At 37.6% G+C, this 23,068-nt stretch overlaps 1 protein-coding gene across 1 annotated transcript in view; it reads left to right on the top strand.

Annotated features, from left to right (window-relative positions):
- RXFP2 (relaxin family peptide receptor 2) overlaps nt 1-21,835 on the top strand; it is a 215,758-nt gene extending 193,923 nt beyond the window's left edge. Inside the window, exons 15-17 of the mRNA XM_053705563.1 lie at nt 5,582-5,992; nt 12,336-12,554; nt 20,681-21,835. Coding sequence (XP_053561538.1) covers nt 5,582-5,992; nt 12,336-12,554; nt 20,681-20,943 — 893 coding nt within the window. The 3' untranslated portion in view covers nt 20,944-21,835. The remainder of the gene's footprint in view (nt 1-5,581; nt 5,993-12,335; nt 12,555-20,680) is intronic.
- The last annotated feature ends 1,233 nt before the right edge of the window (nt 21,836-23,068 follow it).

The raw sequence follows: 23,068 nt of genomic DNA, 5'->3' as shown, positions 1-23,068 counted from the left end.
AGCTGTTTCTTTAAAGGATCAGTAAACACAGTGAGATTTATATATATATATATATATATATATATATATTTATATATACATACAGTATATATGTATATATATATATATATGTATATATATAATGTTACGTTTGGTATAGACATTTGCAATATATTTTCCTTATTTATTTTACTCACTTTTCATGTAATTTAGCTCTGAAAATTTAGCAATTTCTAATTCTCAGAACTTGAAATGTACCCGCTGACTTTTCAAGGCTAACTATACCACATATATTCCCTAATTGGATTTATCAGAAAACAACTGCAAAATAATGTATTTTTTACTAACTTTATGACAGTGGCTAGATTTGTTGTCTGTAAATTAAAGCCCAGATTGGTTCCTCCATATAAGGCAAACGGTGAGTGGAATTTGGCTATTGAAAAACAATTGGTGTAAAAAGTATGTTAATTTAAAAAAAAAAAAACAATAAGACTTGGCTGATATGTTATTCTATAGCAACACGACAGAAAGGTCTTCTAATTACAAGGTGTTTCTATCCCTTTAAGCAGTGTTAAGGGTAACAATCACTTTAAATATTAATACTGAACATTATAAATTGTTTAAGTTGCATTTATTGGGGCACATGGGAATCCACAGAATTATTTTTATAATATTATGGTAGACTAACAAATATAAAATATATATTATATATTTTGTATATCTACTGTATATATTTGTATTATTAACACCTACCCATTTTCAACTCTAGAGCATCTATATGATTATTATTATTATTATCGGTTATTTGTAGAGCGCCAACAGAAGGTAAATAGTTAACATTTTTACATCAGTCATATGTCCAGATTCTAATAGGACCCATTTTGTTTATTTTTGATAGAGTAGGTTGTGCAATCTCCTTGACCAATCTATTTTTTTTCTCCAAACTTTCATAAATATTCACAATTTTTCATTAAATATAAGACACATATAAGGGCATGTTAAGTTCCCCCTTTAATTATTCTAAACCTTGTGTACAATTGATTTATGCCTACAATTTGTCAGTTGACCACGTAATATCTAGTGTGTCAAGGGACCACTCATTTGAAATTATTTTCTTTTAAAAAAGTGTTTTTATGGGTGCAGAGACACATCTTCAGATCTCTCCCACATTTATTATTCCAAGGGTCAGATCGAATGGATCGATATCGTTAGTACGAGGAGTGTAAATGTGATTGCGAGATTGTGGTTTTCTTTAAGCTCAACTCCATATTACAAGTGGTGCACTGTTTAAATTACCGCAAATTAGTTGTGCAAAGTAATTTATGCTCCCCATATTTTCTATGAGCAGTATTGAGTGACAATGTCCGCTTAGCATTTAATGCTCGAACTTTCTTTTGTGTAAAAGAGTTTAGCCAGAGAAAACAGTTGCACTAGACTACTGTATTAACCCCTAAACCGCCACACACACCCTAAGCAATCTACCCCACCACAATATTAACCCCTAAACTGCCACATGCCTCATCGCAAACTACCCCTTTACACTATTAACCCCTTTACTACTGGGACTTTCAGAGAAGAACTTGCACTTTATTTACCTGTCAAAACTATATATATATTTTTTAAGTAGACAACCTAAGGTATTGATCTAGGCCCATTTTGGTATATTTCATGCTACCATTTCCCTGCCAAATGTGATCATATAAAAAAATCATTAACTTTTTCACAAACTTTGGGTTTCTTGTGCAATCATGGCAAAAATTATTGTAAAAGCTTCTCTGAGACCCCTTTTTTCAGAAATAGCATACATATATGGCTTTGCCATTGCTTTTTTGTAACTAGAAGGCCTCTAATTGCAGCTTTGCACCACAATTTTATTATTCCCGGCAGTAAAGGAGTTAATCAGTTAGCTTGCAAGGTTCATTTTAGCTTTAGTGTAGAGCTTACTCTCCTACCTGACAATTCCCACCCCTGATCCCTAACTGTTCCAAACAGCTCTCTTCCCTCCCTCACCCCACTGGTCACCCACATCTTAGACAGTCTACCAACATGAAAATTTAAGGCATTTTTTTTATTAAATATTTTTTTTATTTGTTTCTGTTTTCTGCAGTGTAGGATCCCCCCTTACACTCCAACCTCTGGTTCCTCCCAAACAGCACTTTAACCCTCCCCCTCTAACTAGTGCTCACCATCTTAGGTACTGATAGCTGTCTGTCAGTACCTATAAAATGCTTTTTTTATATAATTTTATTTTAAACTTTCTGTAGTGTAGTGGTCTTCCCCCTCCCATGATCATTAGTTAGGGATTCCCACCCCCCTTTTTATGTAGTGTAGCTCCCATCCCCCCTTCTCCATTTATTGTATTTTTTCCGCAGTGTAGGGCCCTCCCTCCCCCCTCCACTTATGGACCGCCCACCCACCTCCTGGATTCACTCCCGCTGGCACCAGCAGTTGATCGTTAAAGACAGTGACATACACAGTGTCACCATCTGTGAAGATCTGGCATCTGCCTTCATATGAAACCGGAGCACTGATTGCGCTCCGGTTCCATATGCAGGCAGATGCCATGAGCTCAGGAACTCCAGCTCTGAGCTGTAACTTAACAGCCGAGACTGCTGTAGCTTCCTGCAGCTCAGATGTATATATTAGTTGTGCAGTACAATAAGCAAAGGGCTGCACAACGTATATATATATATATATATATATATGTCATGGGTTAAGTCGTTAAACCCTAAACCAGCACACCCCACATCGCAAACTACCCCACTACTCTATTAACCCCAAAATTTCTACAACCCCCCATCGCAAACCACCCCACTACACTATTAACCCCTAAACTGCCACAACCCTCATCACAAACTACCCCTGTACACAATTACCCCTAAACTGCCACAACCCTCATCACAAACTACCCACTACACTATTAACCCCTAAACCACCACACACACCCATCGCAAAATACCCACTTACATTTAAACCCCCTAACCAGCTAAACCCCCTAACAGAACATCCTCTAAGTTACCTCCAAAAAAAATAACCTTTCTTGAAAAAAAAAAGAAACCTAACCTTACCTGAAAAAAAACTAACATCACATGAATAAAAAAACTACCATAACAGGAAAAAAATTACAAAAAAATTAAAAAAAGTTATGCCTATTCTAAAACTAATGCCCCACGATTTTTTTTTATTTTTTTTTTAAAACCTATACTAACACTAAACTATAGCAATAGCTTAGTATGGGCATATATAAGCTTTTGTATGGGCATTACCCTAAAGTGATTTAGCTCTTTTTCAAACACAATTAAAAACAACTACATCATTCTACAAGTAACCTCCCAACACTCCAAAAAAAGACTATCTAAAAAAAAAACTGCTCTAAAAATTGCCCTGAAAAGGGCATTTGGTTGGGCATTGCCCTTAGGCCATATAGCTCTTTTGCTGCCCAATAAAAAAAAAATATTCTAAAAAAAAAAAAAAAAAGTTCCTAGCACTAAACCTCAAAGATGTAACTCATCAAAGTTTAATACAGTTCCTAAGTGGCAGCAGTGCTCCATCTTCATTCAGGCGGTGGTCCATCTGCATGCTGGGGGTGATCTTCTATCTTCATCTATCTTCTTATCTTCATATATTCTGTCACCGATTGCCTCTTCATGTGGTCACCGCCTCACACTGATTTTATAATGCGAGGTACCTCCTTTATTTAGGGGTACCCTTGCATTCCTATTGGCTGGTTTTCAATTTCAAATCAGCCAATAGAATGAAAACTTTTTCTATTGGCTGATTTAAATTAGATTTTTTTTTAGATAGCCTTTCTTTGGGGGGGTGGGGGGTGTAACACTTAAACAGAGATTTCCTCAGTTTAGTATTTTGTGCTGAAACTGAGTTTACCTAAAGTCTCTTCTCCTATAATCTTGGTAATTAGAAGTTGATCAGGTTGAGTTAAGCAGTATGTGTAGCTATTAGTAAAGCCACAGACCAGAGATGTGATGATCTGATCTGTAAATTGCATACTTACTGTATATAACAGATTCTAGATATGGTATTTGTGCATAAAACAATAGAGAAAGCTATGCAACTATTATTTGTAGATATGAGGAACAAAAGCAGTATTGGAATCCTTGCAGACTCAAAGCAGCAATTAGTGATAGGTGAAGCTATTAGACACATTAATTAGTTGGCAGCGTGAACTGCAGGAGACAGAGTAAAGCTGATAAATATTTGATTTATGCTGACTGAAAAATTACTTAGAGAAGTTAAACAGGCTGTTAGAAGAGACAAGTACATAAGTACCTTGCTGTGAATCCTCCCGTCTAGTCTTATCTTGGAATGTGATGTTGATGACCAGTACTGCACACAGCACTGGATGTAAGGCAGTCAGATGAGAAAGTCTCTGGACAGGCTGAACTCCCCTGAGAGCTGGAGGTTGATTATACATGAAGAGTAAGATCCTTAGAAAGCAAGCAGGCAGAGCAAAATGTAGGAGACCCAGAGAATCTGCCGAACACGCAGAGCAACACAGCTTGACAGTGCCGAGACTTAGAAGTATGCAAAGGAGCAAAATTCAGTGACAGAATTTATACACAGGAGCTTTGCAATAATTCAAGCAAGGTCTGGTTGATAGGTTTGGCTTATATAGGCATGAACATATGGGAGAAGCTTATCAAATAAAGGTACAGGTAAAGAGTGTAGATATGACAGGGGCTTACTTGTAGAACGGTGTAGTGTTTTTATTTTAATAAGAGCTAAATCACTTTAGGGCAATGCCCTACAAAAAGAAATTTATTCAGGTAAGATTAGTTTTTTGGGGGTAACTTAGGGGGTGTTAGGTTAGTGGTTAATAGAGTAGTGGGGACTTTGTAATGGGCTATGTGGCATGTTAGGGGCTAATAGTGTAGTGGGGACTTTGCGGTGGGCTATGTTACTGACTAGGGGTTAATAGAGTAGGGGGCTTATGGTGATTCACGTTAGCGCACGAGTATGGGTGTTTTTTCCACTTTTTTCTCTCCATCGAAGTCTATATGAGAGCTCGTTAATGCAGCCGTGATATTCTAACTTTTGCTTTTTGGGCAAGTCGGGTTAGCATGTGAACGAAACACATTTACTTTCAACTTGTAATACTCTCGATACCCAACACGCAAACAGCAGAAGTCGAGTGGAGTTAGCATGCGAGCTGGATCGGAAACTATCGCTCCACTCGTAATCTAGCCCTAAATATGGTGTTAAAGTGTTTATAAAATTGTTACATTTACACAAAGAACATGATAACCATATTGTCCTGTTTCTAATGAGCAGTCACATGACCCACTTAGCTGACATTCAGCCTAAATCAGAGTCTAGATATGTGCCCAAGGTGGGGGTGGAGCATTTTTGGAGGATTTTTGTTCCCACTTTGCTACCTTTTATAGAGATAAAACAAATTAGATTAAGTGATAGGCTCACTATTGTGCTTTACTGAATCATATTCTATTATTATAAGAATTTTACTAAACTGAAGAATAAAAATACAGTTCAGTAAAATAAGTGCAAAATATCAACAAAGAACAACCAAAGCATTTTATTTGAGTCTCTGCATTTGTAATGTAATATAAACTCTTTTCTCAAACAGGTGCAGATTGTCTAATGGGAGTTTATCTTTTCTTTATTGGAGTGTTTGATGTGAAATACCGGGGACAGTACAAAAAATATGCTCTGTTATGGATGGAGAGTCTGCAATGCAAGAGTCTAGGATTTCTCGCCATGCTTTCTACTGAAGTATCTGTTCTACTATTGACTTATTTGACTCTTGAAAAATATCTAGCCATTGTTTTTCCATTCAAAAATATTCGACCTGGAAAACGGCAGACATTAATAATCCTCATATTAATATGGGTGATTGGATTTATCATAGCTATCATTCCATTTTGGAATGAAGAACTCTTTGGGAACTATTATGGAAAAAATGGAGTTTGTTTTCCACTATATCCAGATCAAACAGAGGAAATTGGTGGTAAAGGTTATTCTCTTGGTATTTTTCTAGGTAAGTCTATCTGGAAATTCAGAAGTGATTATGATTATTACAATTAATATAGAACGGTGGAAGTAATGTGAGAAACAATTACTATTGCAGTCAGAAATGTATTTCAAGAAGTGTGAGAATCCATTTTCAATTTAAAGACATTCCAATCCATAAGATAGTCAAATGACTTCATTGCTTTGCAAAACATATCTTCACTTTTTGCTCTGCTTTTTTTTGGCCTGTCAATCTTGAGCCCTCTCAGTTCATATTTCAATCATTTCCAAGGCTTATTAAAATGTTTAAATATGAGAAAAATTACACTTTAGAATATGTTTCTAAATAAAAAAAAATTAAAAATTGTTTAGCTCATCAGAATCTTAATTCATAAATATAATTAAGGGATTGTTTTTTCTAAACATTTCCAATCTTCTAGAAGAACCATACAAAGCTATTCACAAAGGTTTTTACTGGATTATCTAAAATAAAATCACCATTTTAATCCATCAGAAAACCCATTTTTCAAAAAGCAAAAATATTATATATTTTTCTTATCTGTTGGGAACACATTGAGACACACATGGATTGAAATTATTAGCTCAGTGTAAACATCTGTGTTTAAGCTCATTAAGTAGACATTACTGAATTAATTAGCCATTCTATTTTACATTTTCTTGGCAATGTGGTAATTTAGGTTCATTTCAAACACAGTTTTGTTCATTGTTAAAGGGACAGTTCAACCTAAATATTTCTCCCCTTTAATTAGTTCCAAACGTTCTATTTTACCTGCTGGAGTGTGTTGAATTGTTTACAAGTAGCTTGTTTACCCTTATTTGAAATAGCTGATTTAGCTTGTGGTATCCCCACCTTTACTGACAGTTTTTGGATGTAAGTCAAAGTTATTGACTAGCTATTTAAACACAGCCAGCAGAAAAAATTATACTCCCAGTGGGGTGTAGAGGAGATAACTGATAAAATTATAAGTATTGGGGTTTGGTTTACAAACAGACAAAAGATAAGGAAGCATGTGTGTGTACACAAAGTGATAACATAATGAGATCTCATTTTACCTGCAAGGTCAACCCATTTCAATAGGCTGTGGCTTCAAAGCACAAAATCAGCAATTTAATATCCACAAATAAACCTTAAAAGGGAAATTTCTCCTACATTTTATACTCTCCAGCTGTAATCACAAGTCATTGGAAATACGTTAAGAGAAAAACAATTTTACTGTATACTGTCCCTTTAATTATGCATTTTACAGGGAGCAGTTATGGGGGCATATGTATCAAGCTCCGAATGGAGCTTGATGCCCCGTGTTTCTGGCGACCCTGCAGGCTCGCCAGAAACAGCAGTTATGAAGCAGCGATCACAAAGACCGCTGCTCCATAACCTGTCCGCCTGCTCTGAGCAGGCGGACAGACATCGCCGGAAATCAATCCGATCGAGTACGATCGGGTTGATCGACACCCCCCTGCTGGCGGCCTATTGGCCGTGAGTCTGCAGGGGGGGGCATTGCACCAGCAGCTCACAAGAGCGTATTGCTCTCCGTATTCAGCGAGGTCTGTCGGACCTGATCCGCACTGTCGGATCAGGTCGGACAGACCTTGATAACTATGGGCCAGAGTCTCTATGCAGTTTAGTATGCACAATACTGTAATGTGTATGTATTATAGAGGCAGAAAAAAAACTGCTATGTGATTATAGACTAAGGGCATTATCCTTAAGACGCCCTGTTCAATGCATTGCGTTTAATAGGATTACATGAGATAATGGATTGTATCAAATGTTTTTTTAACACATTACAGCTCAAAGAGTCATTTATTTACTAATGTTCCAATTATGATTATGATACAAGTTTCTCAATTTTTATATAGTAGTGTTGAGCAACTTCAGAGAGATGCATATGTGGTTGACAATTCTCAAAATATCTGCATGATACATTTAATTATTATATGTCACTTTGTGTTGGAATCAGGTGTAAGGGGCTTGTTTTTGGCTAGATTATGAACGGAGCATGATTTAGCGCTTCCACTCATGTGTTAACTTTGCACATTGGGTAGAGCACATATTACAAGTTGAAAAGTTGGCATGTGAGCAAAACCCGATATGGGCAAAAAGTTGGACTTCAGATATTGCAACCTCTTTAATGTATTCTTCCCATAAACTTCAATGAAGTGCGCAAACTGAAAAAAAAACTAACTCCTATACTTGCACGTTAACCCGATCGCGTTTATTCAAAAACGCTAAATCCGGCATGAATTATGAATATTTTACATTCAAATGTTCTTCACATAGAATAATATGTTCTATTTATTCTTAAATAAATATTTCTATATATATTTGTTGAGGATTTTTTGGTAAAATATATAACTATATACAGTATATGTAGATTTATGTCTGTGTATATGTATATATATATATATATATATATATATATATATATATATGTATATATATATATATTTATATACATATATTTATATATATATATATATATATATATATATATGCACAGTATATATATATATATATATATATATATATATATATATATATGCACAGTATATATATATATATATATATATATATAAAAAAATATATATATATATATATATATATATATATATATACAGTATCTCCCAAAAGTGAGTACACCCCTCACGTTTTTGTAAATATTTTATTATATCTTTTCATGTAACAACACTGAAGAAATGACACTTTTCTACGAAGTAAAGTAGTGACGTACAGCCTGTATAACTGTAAATTTGCTGTCCCTTCAAAATAACTCAACAAACAGCTATTAATGTCTAAACCGTTGGCAACAAAACTTGGGCCCAATTAGCCATTTTCCCTTCCTGGTGTTATGTGATTCGTTAGTGTTACAAGGTCCCAGGTGTGAATGGGAAGCAGGGGTGTTGAATTTGGTGTTATCGCTCTCACACTCTCTCATACTGGTCACTGGAAGTTCAACATGGCACCTCATGGCAAAAAACTCTCTGAGGATCTGAAAAAAAGTATTGTTGCTCCACATAAAGATGGCCTAGGCTTTAAGAAGATTGCCATGACCCTGAAACTGAGCTGCAGCACAGTGGGCAAGACCATACAGCGGTTTCACAGGACAGGTTCTACTCAGAACAGGCCTCGCCATGGTCGACTAAAGAATTTGAGTGCATGTGCTCAGCGCCATATCCAGAAGTTGTCTTTGGGAAATATATGTATGAGTGCTGTCAGCATTGCTGCAGAGGTTGAAGGGGTGAGGGTCAGCCTGTCAGTGCTCAGACCATACGCCGCACACTGCATCAAATTAGTCCCAGAAGGAAGCCTCTTCTAAAGATGATGCACAAGAAAGCCCGCAAACTGCTGAAGACAAGCAGACTAAGGGCATGGATTACTGGAACCCCATGTCCTGTGGTCCGATGAGACCAAAATAAACTTATTTGGTTCAGATGGTGTCAAGCGTGTGTGGTGACAACCAGGTGAGGAGTACGAAGACAAGTGTGTCTTGCCTACAGTCAAGCATGGTGGTGGGAGTGTCATGGTATGGGCCTACATGAGTGCTGCTGGCACTGGGGAGCTACAGTTCATTGAGGGAACCATGAATGCCAACATGTACTGTGACATAATAAAGCAGAGCATGATCCCCTCCCTTTGGAGACTGGGCTGCAGGGCAGTATTCCAACATGATAACAACCCCAACAAACACCTCCAAGATGACCACTGCCTTGCTAAAGAAGCTGAGGGTAAAGGTGATGGACTGGCCAAGCATGTTTCCAGACCTAAACCCTATTGAGCATATGTAGGGCATCCTCAAACGGAAGGTGGGGGAGCGCAAGGTCTCTAACATCCACCAGCTCCTTGATGTCATCATAGAGGAGTGGAAGAGGACTCCGGTGGCAACCTGTGAAGCTCTGGTGAACTCCATGCCCAAGAGGATTAAGGCAGTGCTGGAAAATAATGGTGGCCACACAAAACATTGACACTTTGGGCCCAATTTGGACATTTCCACTTAGGGGTGTACTCACTTTTGTTGCCAATGGTTAGACATTAACCCCTTAATGACAGAGGACGTACCAGTTACGTCATAGAAAAATCTCACCTTAACGACAATTGACGTACCTGGCACGTCCTCTGTTGTTAGAAGTACTGGAAGCTGCTTACAAGGGATTATAGTGAGGCCTCAATATTGAGGCATCACTGCAATCCCCTATTTTACCCACCGATGCAGAAACGGCCACTCTGTCGCCCTCTCTGCATGGGCCATTGACGATCAAACATTCGTTGGTGGTTGGGAGCAGCTTCTGGGTGGAGGGTAGGATATACGGTCCTTATGCGTTGAATCCAGATCTGTTTTGGCATTGTCGGCGATTGCGGCTGGGGGTGGGGGGCTATTGGTTTGCGTGCGTGCGTGCGCCCGCACGCAAAATATGGTCGCAAGTAAAAAAAAAAAAGACTGTTGCAGATGCAGGGGGATCTGCGTTGTTTAGTAAGGGATCTGGGAGGGGGAGGGATGTAGATTATTTAGGGGGGCCAGCTACACTACAGAAAACAAATCTTTCATATAAAAAAGTAAAAAAAACTATTTTTGGGGGAAAATTGGGTACTGGTAGACAGCTGCCAGTACCCAAGATGGCGGCAAATAGGTAGAGGGGGAGGGTTAGAGAGATGTATGGGGGGGATCAGGGAGGTTGTGGGGTAAGGGGGGATCCATCACTGCAGACTGTATGAAAAAAAATAAAAAAAAATAAAAAATGATTTTTATTTCAGTACTGGCAGACTTTCTGCCAGTACTTAAGATGGCGCTGACAATTGTGAGGTGGGGGAGAGAAGAGAGCTGTTTTAGGGGGATCGGGGGGGTTCAGGGGGTGGGATGTGTCAGGTGGGAGGCTGATCTCTACACTAAGGATAAAAATTAACCCTACAAGCTACCTAATTAACCCCTTAACTGCTGGGCATATTACACGTGTGGTGCGCAGCAGAATTTAACGGCCTTATTATTACCAAAAAGCAACACCAAAGCCATATATGTCTGCTATTTCTGAACAAAGGAGATCCCAGAGAAGCATTTACAACCATGTGTGCCATAATTGCACAAGCTGTTTGTAAATAATTTCAGTGAGAAACCTAAAATTGTGAAAAATTTGTTTTTGTTTTTTATTTGATCGTATTTGGCGGTGAAATGGTGGCATGAAATATACCAAAATTGGCCTAGATCAATAATTTGGGTTGTCTACTACACTACACTAAAGCTAAAATTAAACCTAAAAGCTCCCTAATTAACCCCTTCACTGCTGGGCATAATACATGTGTGGTGCGCAGTGGCATTTAGCAGCCTTCTAATTACCAAAAAGCAACGCCAAAGCCATATATGTCTGCTATTTCTGAACAAAGGGGATCCCAGAGAAGTATTTACAACTATTTATGCCATAATTGCACAAGTTGTTTGTAAATAAATTCGGCAAGAAACCTAAAGTTTGTGAAAAAAATTGTGAAAAAGTGAACAATTTTTTTTATTTGATCGCATTTGGCGGTGATATGGTGGCATGAAATATACCAAAATGGGCCTAGATCAATACTTTGGGATGTCTTCTAAATAAAAATATATACATGTAAAGGGTTATTCAGGGATTCCTGATAGATGTCAGTGTTCCAATGTAACTAGCGCTAATTTTGAAAAAAAAAAGTGGTTTGGAAATAGCAAAGTGCTACTTTTACTTATTGCCCTATAACTTGCAAAAAAAGCAAAGAACATGTAAACATTGGGTATTTCTAAACTCTGGACAAAATTTAGAAACTATTTAGCATGGGTGTTTTTTGGTGGTCATAGATGTGTAACAGATTTTGGGGGTCAAAGTTAGTAAAAGTGTAGTAAATTATAAGATATGATGAAAATAATGGTATCTTTAGAAAGTCCATTTAATGGCGAGAAAAACGGTTCATTATATGTGTGTGTACAGTAAATAAGTAAGAGGAAAATTACAGCTAAACACAAACACTGCAGAAATGTAAAAATAGCCATTGTCATTATGGGTAAGAAAATTGAATAATGGTCTGGTCATTAAGGGGTTAATGGCTGTGTGTTAAGTTATTTTGAGGTGACAGCAAATTTACACTCTTATAAAGGCTGTACACTCACTACTTTACATTGTAGCAAAGTGTAATTTCTTTAGTGTTGTCACATGAAAAGATATAATAAAATATTTACAAAAATGTGAGGGGTGTACTCACTTTTGTGAGATATTGTCAGGGAATATAGATATTGGTCATATGGGATAATTATTATTTTATCTTGTTTTACTGGATTTCAATTGTATTAACCCCAAAATAGTTTGCTCATGTTTAACAATCTCTCTTCATGTACTTTCAGGCTTGAACCTTGTAGCCTTTGTCATTATAGTGTTTTCGTACGTCAGCATGTTTTGTTCAATACGAAAAACTGCGCTTCAAAGATCCGATGTCAGAACTCATCTCCACCGGGATGTCGCCGTGGCCAATAGGTTTTTCTTCATTGTTTTTTCTGATGCTGTGTGCTGGATTCCTGTTTTTCTTCTAAAAATTCTCTCCCTCTTTCGTGTTGAAATCCCAGGTAAGCTGTTATTTAAACGGAGACTAAAATATAGTTTTTGTTTTCATAAGCTGATAAATGATTTTGACAGTAAAAATAAAAAATTTGCTTGATAAATGTTTTTTGACCCTGAAAACATAAAATGAATATAGTTTAAAGCGGCAAAAAAAAAGTTGCCTTCATAAAATGTGAAGCTATCTTTTAGCTCTTAGATCATATTTGTCTTGGATCTGACGGTAAACTCTCTGACATTGTTCCCTGCACAGTCAATATATCATAGCTGCTATATAAAGGAATTGCAGAAAGTGTAAAAGAATGACATATTGATGCATTTCACCCCAACAACAAAAAAACATTTGAATAAAAGGAAACAAAAAGCAAATATAAGAGCATTTTTTAAACAAATAGATGTTTCTGGTTTCTACTGTATCTTTTTTTTTTTTTTTAAACAATTTTTTATTGAGACATTGAATGGAAACAACACAATAGAGAGTATGTCCAGGCATGGAACAAAAACAATAAAGAAACTGATACATTTCACGTATAGAAGGTATACAAGGATTAAAACATTGGTGTGCTAATGTAGTATTTGTTATAGTAGTATCTAGTCTATAGAAGTTCAATATTTATATAAAAGTAAGAGTCAATGACGTGGAAAATATCCAGGTCGATAACAGAAGAATAACAGTTGACATAAGTTATAGCACCACCTTTATGACCTTGAGTACGAAATGCAAAACATTATATATAGAACATGTGTGACTGGGACATATAGGAATGAAGCCTCGATTTTTTAATACAGGTAACAAGTGGTCCCTACTCCCAGATAAGAGGTATTCTATAAGCTGAAAATAGTGAGAGGTAGGGAGCTGGCTTTTGTCAGGCCTCCCGTAGGCCTGAGTGTATGGGGGGGGTGGGAAATGCAGCGGGCAAGAGCCGCTCATAATGAAGGGGAGAGGGGGGAGCGGAGCCAGTTAAATTGTTATGAAAGTACAGACTATGGGGCTATTTAAAATGGAATGGAATGGGGGGCGGAGTGACGAGCTGAACCGGCAGGACGCATCTTGGAGGAGCTCCTGATCTACATACAAAATATATGAGCCTCTTTTAGGTTCCTAAAGGATATTTATGATTCTTTGGTGATTATAACTTTAAATGATCGTTGTGGAGTATGAGCCTATCTGAGATGGATCTTTAGCCTATGCTGTTTAGCCAAACTAAACGACTGTCTGACAGGCCGCAGTGTTTTAAGCTGCCGCACATTCCCCCCCCCCCCCCCAGGCAACTGGGTTACGAGTAGTCCTACTTGACTACACACTTTGTTTAGAAATGGACACTGATAAATATTCCCATCTAGACATGGAGACACAGACACCGGACGAAACCTTTATGTGCATTCTGGAGGAACACTTTCGGAACCTCCACCTGTTAATTAATAGGGACTTCGGTAGACCCATTAACCTGAACATGGTAACACACGCTGATCTGCGATGAGGAGAAGGGCTACTACCTATAACAAAAAAGGTCGCTATTACTCCAGAGCTAGAAAGTGAGAATCTTCCTAAATGTCACACCGGGACTTTACTAGATACAACAGGGGAGGCTACAGCCTTCCTGGATTACAAAGTTACCCCGCCATTACTATCTCTAAAAGGCGTTGTCTCTACTGCTGGCAACATGCAGACTCAAGATCGGTTCACTCCTGAGGCGACCAGCATCCTAACGACACCCGCTTCGATATGCAAGGGAGACTCCTGTCTTCAGGTAACGCCTTCTAATAGACCTACACAACCAAGGCCTCCGAACAGTGACATAGTGATCCCAGCAGGCAGCAGCGTGGTGGCGAAGGCCCTAGTTAAGACTGGGGGGAATGTTAACGATGGAGGATATTTCATATCTAAGGTTACAACTGGGTCTCCGCAATACACTGTCAATTTGGCGTACTTCCCTATTCTGAAGGAGGAGCCGGTCTGCTGCCTTAACCTAAAAGTACAAGATTTACTAGGAGACACTAAAAGTATCAGACCTTTAAATCTTTCCTTTTCTCTGGTGCTCCCCTTGTTTGCATTTGGACCAGTTTTGCCTTTGGATCATGCTGACGGGGCTACACGTGATTTCCCCGGTACAACATCGAGCTTGCAGGAGTGTACAGGTCTGGTTGTGGACTTGTGGGGGCTTTCTCGCCTGTTTGAGAGAATTGAAGTCGGATGAGTTTTCCAGGGAACGCTGAGACCGGTAGTGTGAACGATGCCCACACGGCTTACTACTACCTATTCTGAAACTTTTATGCTCCCTGAGGGCAATGAGTCAATTCTTTAATTTGCTCTAATAAGGGCGATTGAGCCTGAAGTATGGTTACCCATACCCATGTTTCTACTTATACAATTTTATTTTTAGACGTATAGATACTAGTTACAGTGATAATTAAAGATGTTCCTTCTAACATAACCATTTTTCCCCCCACATAGCCATTTGCTGACCCCTCATACCCTGCGACTGCTGTCTACATGCCTAGCTTATTCTATGTCTTGCAGCTGTGACCCATGGTGTTGCTGATATTTAACAGATTGTAAATGTCCCTTTGGTTGATGTCCAGATTTGAGAGCCTAATTTAAGACCCTCCTACTGACATACAGTGCATGGCTCCATTTGCTAAGTGATAACATTTGTTCCCTCACTATAAGTTTTACTGATCTCACTGATTTGACTGTACATATGTTGAATTGTTAGCACCCTATAGAAAACTGAGGTTTGTTATATGAGACCCATGAGTGGTCTCCTTTTATCAGGATACCTTCTGGTGTGATCAATAGGATTTAACTATTAGGTCCAAAAGAGACCTCCTGAACATTTTAGAAGGTGTATAATTTGGCATACTGCTTAATCGTTGATAACTGGATTCCTCTTACTGCCCCTCTTGTGTTTTTGTATAGACAATTGTCTCCTAAACATTTGACACTACCGTGTAATTTTACTTAATGGAAATGTATCATTTATATGCCTTTATTTCAACCTCAATAAAATACAATAAAAAAAAAAAAATGGAATGGAATTGGATCTCAGGGCTTTTGAGTACACTCCTAGTCTACGCCTCTAGTAAATTAAAACTAGGGCATGTGAAAGTAAGGGTAGCTTCCCAGAAAGGATACAAACATGGAGGGACATTTATATAGATACAAAAGGTAAAGGACTACTACATGAGCCCCTCTCCTGGGGAGGTGCCAACAATAGGCGATGTGGGTAAAAGGAATCAGGATATGACCCGCAGGTAATAAATGCCGGCGGGAAAGGGAGGAGAGGGGTCAGATGAAGGTGATAGGTGTCTGAGATAGCAATGTCCTGAAAAAGCTATGTATCCCTCACATACAAGCTTAAAAAAAGTTAGTATAGACATAAAATATATAGCAAAACTTAGGATAGAGTGTGGCATACTTTTACCCTTATAGTAAGGCTTGCAATATAACTCACATATATATCCCTAGTTTGTAAAAGATGTGGGCTATAAATAGAGTGGGATCACAATTGAAAATGTTCCCTTAAGGTAGTTTAAGTCATAATAGCAAACTTCACATATAAAACAAGTGAGTAAGTAAAGGGCATAAGGAACCGCTAACTGCAAAACAGACAACTCTCTGCATGTAATAAATTACATTTATGAGGAGGTATTGTAAAGTCTCTAACATCTATGCAGTGGGGTACTTTAAGAGAGATAAGGGAGTCACTTGCATGGGCATTTCTAACATTCCCATGCTGCGGCAGCCCTGACATAAAGGACACCAGGGAAGGAGGTGGACATAATATATCACAGCCCAAGTACATAAATAGCTGTGAGGTAAATATCTTCGGCACCATACATACTGTCAGTTACTACACATACACTTTGAAACAATATAGTTAATTTATCCCATAACTTATAACCCAACATATGTCCAGCGCCTTGCAGTTAAAGCCTACATGCTTATATAAATGAAAAATAGAAGTGTATATGCTGGACCGTGTTTTCCCAGCTGACACAGCCCAGCAGCATCTATTAGAACATGTATAGAAAAACTGCAGTAGATAGAAAGCCTGTAAAGAGTAGTGTTGTGTCAGACTCAAGTGGACAGTACGTGTCAGCATGAGATACCCTAGATAATTATTGATAACTTGCAGAGTTCAGCTAGCAATGAACCTCTGATGTTACCAGCTCCGGGTGGTGTTGAGGTCAGCAGCGGTGAGAGAACCTCCCTGGATCCCATGTCGGTCTCTCTGTTGCATGAAGATAGAGAGCAGTCCACAGGATTATCTTTGTTATAACGTACAGAGGCAAGATGGAGGGCCATCCACTGTGCAGCCCAAGAAGTCCTAAGTGTCGGATGATAGGTTCAGCGAGCCTGTAGTATGGACTGCTACGGTTCTCGGATGTAAGGATGGCTGACTGTATTGCAGCTCTTTCTTTGCCTGACTCGCTTTCAGCTGCATTCTGAGAAGAGGCAGGTACTGAACTCCCTGCGCTCCACACGTCTATTGACCCCTCTATTGCATTTAACGAAGCTTCGGCAACTGAAGGAGGACCTCCGGAGTGGATTGTCTTCACAGTGTTGGAGGGAGTGTGGACTGTTGCTCTTAGCGAGCGCATTCGGCTAGATCCGGTCTGCTGTATCAGCGAGAGTTCTGGCTGAGCTACGGTGCGTGGCGCAGGCCCTGTGTGAATAAAGGAGGATTGTGAGTTGCTGATCTGGCCGTCCATGTCTGTCTGTTCCTCCACCTCGAAGCTGGGGCTTACTTTTACTATAGCGCTTGTCTCTTCTGTATCCAAAGGTGTATCTTCACTCAGATGTAGCGAGTCAGGTTTACAGCAACCGGCTACCTCCGTAACTGGCTCTGTCAGCATTGTAGCCTGTAGTGGATCCATGGCGGCTCTAAGCTCTGCAATAAGAGCCTACTGATGGTAGTCCATAAAGAGCATTAATTCTTGTAGCGCAAAAGCAATTTGCTTCTCCATCAGTAGGCCTAAGGGATAATATCAACAAAATATAAGTTGATGCACAGGAGTTTCCAAATATGGCGGTTCACTTAATCTCGCCATCTCAGCAAGTTAGAAGGCCTTAATACAGTTCCTGTGATAACTTATTGGGATTCTTGCCTCAGGCTAGCCTAGATTCTAGTTTACATTAGGAGCTAAGTATGATAATAAAATAAAAAATAAGATAGGGAGTCTTGTGTATGCCAAAAATAAAGGATTTTGAGATCAAATGTCAGGAGCTCTGAAATGTCACATCCCTCTACTGTATCTTTTAATGATTTAAGCTACAAAGTATGAAAAATTAGAAACTCAAAGGGACATTAAACGAAAACTGTAGACTACATGATTATGAACCTTCTTATATAAGAATAATTTTGCAATGAAAACTGCAGCTTTATTTTGTCAAATTAGTATATTTTTTTATGTTTATTCTTTTCAGTGATTTCCCTGTCCCCCAAAACAAAAGAACCCCTGCTGACCAATCACAAACTAATATTTAGATATAGCACATGTCCAGACTGGGGCCTGCCCTCTTGTATTCCCTGAAGGAGGTTTAGCACTGATTCAACTTGTTACTAATGCAAAAAATGATTTTCCTTGCACGATTGTTGATGCAAAACTGATAATCCACCTTTTAAAAGCATGTGACACCATAGAAACTTAGGTTGAGAGAGAGAAAGTAAACAAAAGCTCACATAAATTGCCTAAAGGTATTAGCACAAGCCTCCCAGAGAGAAAGTCAAACAAGCACAATATTTAGATGTATTGTACAATAAAAGGCTGCAAAATAAATAATGAATGTATATTGCAATAATGTTTCCCTCGTAATAATGAAACATTTTATGCATTGTTGAAATGCCAAGTTTAATGGTCCTTTAAAGGGATAACAATGGCTAGATTACAAGTGAAGGGCAATTTGCATGAGATGTCAAGTGGTAATTATACTCAATTGTTGATACCATGGGGTAGATTTACCAATGTCTGTCCGACATGATACGCTGTAGCGTATCATATCCGACAGACATTACTGAATGCCGACAGCATACGTTGGGGTATACACTGTGGTATACTCATGGTATAATTTACATGACTTATGATAACAGTAGGACTCCACTTGTAATGTAGGCCTAAATGTTTTCTTCAATGCATTGCTCACATAATGCTATACACATAATAGAGGTGAATACAGGGTTAAAAATATTAGTCTTATGTTATAGTTTTGTGCCCCCATGAGTTTCGGTTTAACATTCCCTTGCTGCAGCTTCAAGAGTGTGGTTAACAGTGTATCTACAACAAATGGTCAACCCATTATTGACTTAAGTTTGCAACAAGAGCTGAGCGTTGGGAGTGCACTCTGTTGCCTGGTAATCCGAGGGCTGTAAGGCTATTTTCTCCTTTGCAACACAGTCGATACAGACAATCAGATATCATTCTGCCCTCGGATTACACAGACAACAGAGTGCACTCCCAACACTCGGCTCTTGTTGCCAACTTAAGCCAATAATGGGTTGACGATTTGTTGTAGATACACTGTTAACCCCACTCTTGAAGCTGCAGTAATAAACACAAGTCAATGACGAGTCAAACATTAGTTGAAGACCCATCACTGATTTGTATTAGCCAATGCAGCAAAACTTCAGGAGTGCACTTTACTGTCTTTGGGCAGTACAGCATCTGATTAGCAAGTTCCTTTCATTGTTAAAGGGACAGGAAACCCAAATACTTTCTTTCAGGTTTCAGATAGAGCATACACTTTAATACAACTTTCCAATTTACCTTTGCAATTTAATTTGCTTTGTTCTCTTGAAATCCATTGTTGAAAAGCATGACAAAGTAGGCTCAGGAGCTGTGAGTTAGCTGCTGACTGGTGGCTGCACAAATATACCTCTTGCATTGACTTACCAATGTAAACAACCAAGAGAATGAAACAACATTTGTAATAGAAGCAAATTGGAAAGTCGTTTAAAATTGTATAATCTGTCTGAATCATGAAAGAAAAAGTTTGGGGTTCATCTCCCTTTAATATGTACAGTGCAAATTAAAAAATATATCTGACCTTTAATCTGACCTTTTAATCCTTTCCCTCAACAATAAAAATATTTCTTTGTAATCCGTCATCGAATAGTTACACCTAACTAATATCATTTTACAACTACATTTTATATTGACAGAGAAAGTCCGAGCCCTCACTCCAGTAAATAAAAGTTCAACATTTTATTGACATATAATTAAAATCACTGTTTTAGTTCAACTTCAGCTACTCATCCAACGTGTTGCCTGCCTATTGGGCACTTCCTCAAAGGTTCTATATAAAAGAAAAACTAATAAATAATCTAAAACTTTCTACCATCATACTAAATTCTAAACCACACCATGTTATACACCTATTCCTATTTGATTTAATCAGGCTATATTTTCTGATGGAAGTTTAAGAAACCATCAACATTATAAAAATTGTTCATGGAGCGCACAAATCAGATCATAGTACAATATGGGAAAAGGATACCCAACTGCTTTCAGTCTCTTAACCAAAGCAGATTATCTTGCTGTTAGCATATATGATTGTAGGATGTCTGAGAAAGAAATGGCTTTTTTCATAATTACTCCAATTTTTGTTAGCAAGATATTGTGTAGCCAAAATGAATGCCCTTTGAGAATGTCATCCAGTCATACTTTTATTCAAGAAAGGTTATTTGATATCTGAAATATCTTCGTACACAAATTACATTATCAGATAATCTTTCTTTTGAGTCTCTGTAAAGTTTGTACTAAGCATGGTGAATTAAAGGGACATAAAACTTCAAATTTGACTACAATCAACAATACATTTTTGCATTGGGAGATTATTTACTGTTTTTGTGCGTGCAATTCCTCTAGTATATGCCAGTAACATGCACTTATGTATACTTGAGCCTGGAATCTGGGTGATGCCATATATTAAGTTGCCGCCGGTATGTCCGTGCGTTGATGCTTTTTGCATGCATTTGCATATGGTAGGAAAAGTACCGGTACAAAATAATGCAAAAAAAATTTTTTTGTCAAGTATGAAATGTACTTTTTATGTCCTTTTATTATGTTTATGATTTGATGATTATTGATTTATTATTTTCTATGCTAATTCAAACTTTTATTTTTTTTTCAGGCACCGTTACCTCCTGGATTGTTATATTTATTCTACCCATAAACAGTGCCTTAAACCCAATTCTTTACACCTTAACCACAAGTTTCTTTAAAGAAAAGCTTAAACAACTATTACACAGGCAGCGTAGACGGTCTATATTCAGGAATGATGGGAAAAGTTTATCTTCTTCAATAGTATGGACAGAAGATCCACTTCAGCACTCCTTGAAACTTGGATTTTTTCATAAAAAATCTGTTGGCGAAATTACCATCAGATCAACATGATTGATAGAAAGAGACAGTTGATGGGAACTAAGCCTAAAACGTGATGCACTTGGCTGTGTCTCATACTGGGGCAGCTATTTTTCATAAATGTTTTGGACAAACATTTGTGATACCCTATGCATATCTCCTTGAGATGACAAGGGGAGATTATAGTGCGATGTATGCTATGTCACAGATGCATATACATAATCATCACCTTTAGGGTAAAAGGCATTAATGTTAACAATTTCATTAGTACCAAAATGCAGATTAAGAAAACTAATAGCTTTATTATTTTTTGCATATTTAGCCATATGGGCTTTTTGTTCATTAGTATAATGCTGTCAGTCACTGCTATATCTGTAAAAAAAAAAAGAAAAAAGAACAATACCTAGGATTTTAAGATTTCTGTGACGTATCATTGGGGAACTGTTTTCAGGCTTTTACAGAACTCAGTGACTTCTTATTCTCCTTATAGGAGCGTACAGTTTATTTTAATACATGCGCATCAATTATTTTCTACACAGAAATTTTTGTATAACCATTATTTAGATGAAATGCAGCTTGAAAATATAAACTCATGTTTACATATAAAATTATAATTAATAAACACACAGTGTTAAACAGTGTTCCTAATTCCATTCCGCAGAAACATCCATTAGGTGATATCAATACCAGAAGTGGAATAATATGTGGATTTATGTCTAGCCTTGTATATAAAGAAAATCTGAAATGGATGCACCCTAAAGAATGAAGTTAGGATTCACCAGCTTGAAATGCATTATCCATTTGCACATCCAGAGAGACTGTTTGATACAATCAGATACCAATAATTGGTGCAATACTCAGGATAACGCAAGTTGTGTTAAAGTTTCCATACAACCAGCAATTAAAAATAAAATCTTTAACCAAATGAGTGCTTTAATTATTTGTCTGTTTACAAACTGATTAGAAATTTACTTTGCTGACTTAAATTTAAAATTATCCACATAGCAAAATGCATAGTTACTTAAAGGGACAGTCTACCCCCAAAAAATTGTATTGTTTAAAACGATAGATAATCCTTTTATTACCCATAACCAACGCCGTTATAGTAATAAACTTTTTACATCTGTGATTACTTTGTATTTAAGACTCTGAAGACAGACCCCTTATCTTAGTGCTGTTTACAAACTTGCATTTTGGCCAACTAGTGCTGCTTCATAAATAACTCCACAGAACTAAGCAAAATATTATCTATATGGCACACATGAACTAGCACTGTCTGGCTGTGAAAAGCTGATAAAATGCACTGAGTTAAGAGGCAGCCTGCAGAGGCTTAGAAACAGTCAGAAAATTAAAGGTTATAAATTATATTAATATAACCATTTTAGTTTTGCAATGGGTAGTAAAGGAATTATCTATCTTATTAAACAATAAAAAAAATCTAGTAGACTGTCCCTTTAAAAACAGCTTCTTGTGCTTCTCTCAGACTATGAATGTCATGCTGCCCAAAAACATAGCAAGGGTCTTATAAGAGCTAATGCTTTATATTGGAGCTGCCACAACATAGTATCAATAGTTTCCTATGCTTATTATGTTCATCTGCTGGTTAAGCCCTTTTTTATGGCTCTCTTGACCTGAAAAAAATATTCACACTAGCCAAAAAGCTGCTTAATACTCAAAGAATCTAAACGAAATGGATATTCATGTGCATTTATGCTTGAATGTGTAATGCGTGCAATTATGTCAAGAATCAATTATGAAGTTATAATGAGTGGTTCTAGGCCGAGGCAGGAAAGGATTATTCAATTATCTACACAATTTGTGAGTATGTGGAAAAACTATGGTATTGGGCATTACCAGGATATGGAAAGGCAACATGTTAAAAAGAAAAGAAAATATTAGAGAAACAATATTTGTTGATGAAATGGCTATCACATTGTAATCCATAAATTGTTTGTTATAAATACATCATTTATACATGTTAAAGGGACACTGAACCCAAATGTTTTCTGTTGTGATTCAGATAGAGCATGGCATTTTAAGCAACTTTTTAATTTACTCCTATTATCAAATTTTCTTTATTCTCTTGGTATCCTTATTTGAAATGCAAGAATGTAAGTTTAGATGCCGGCCCATTTTTGGTGAACAAAACCTGGGTTGT

The sequence above is a fragment of the Bombina bombina genome, chromosome 3 (assembly GCF_027579735.1).
Source record: "Bombina bombina isolate aBomBom1 chromosome 3, aBomBom1.pri, whole genome shotgun sequence".
NCBI classification, from domain to species: domain Eukaryota; kingdom Metazoa; phylum Chordata; class Amphibia; order Anura; family Bombinatoridae; genus Bombina; species Bombina bombina.
The sequence above is the reverse complement of the archived record's forward strand: the minus strand, read 5'-3'. Positions and strand labels throughout refer to the sequence as shown.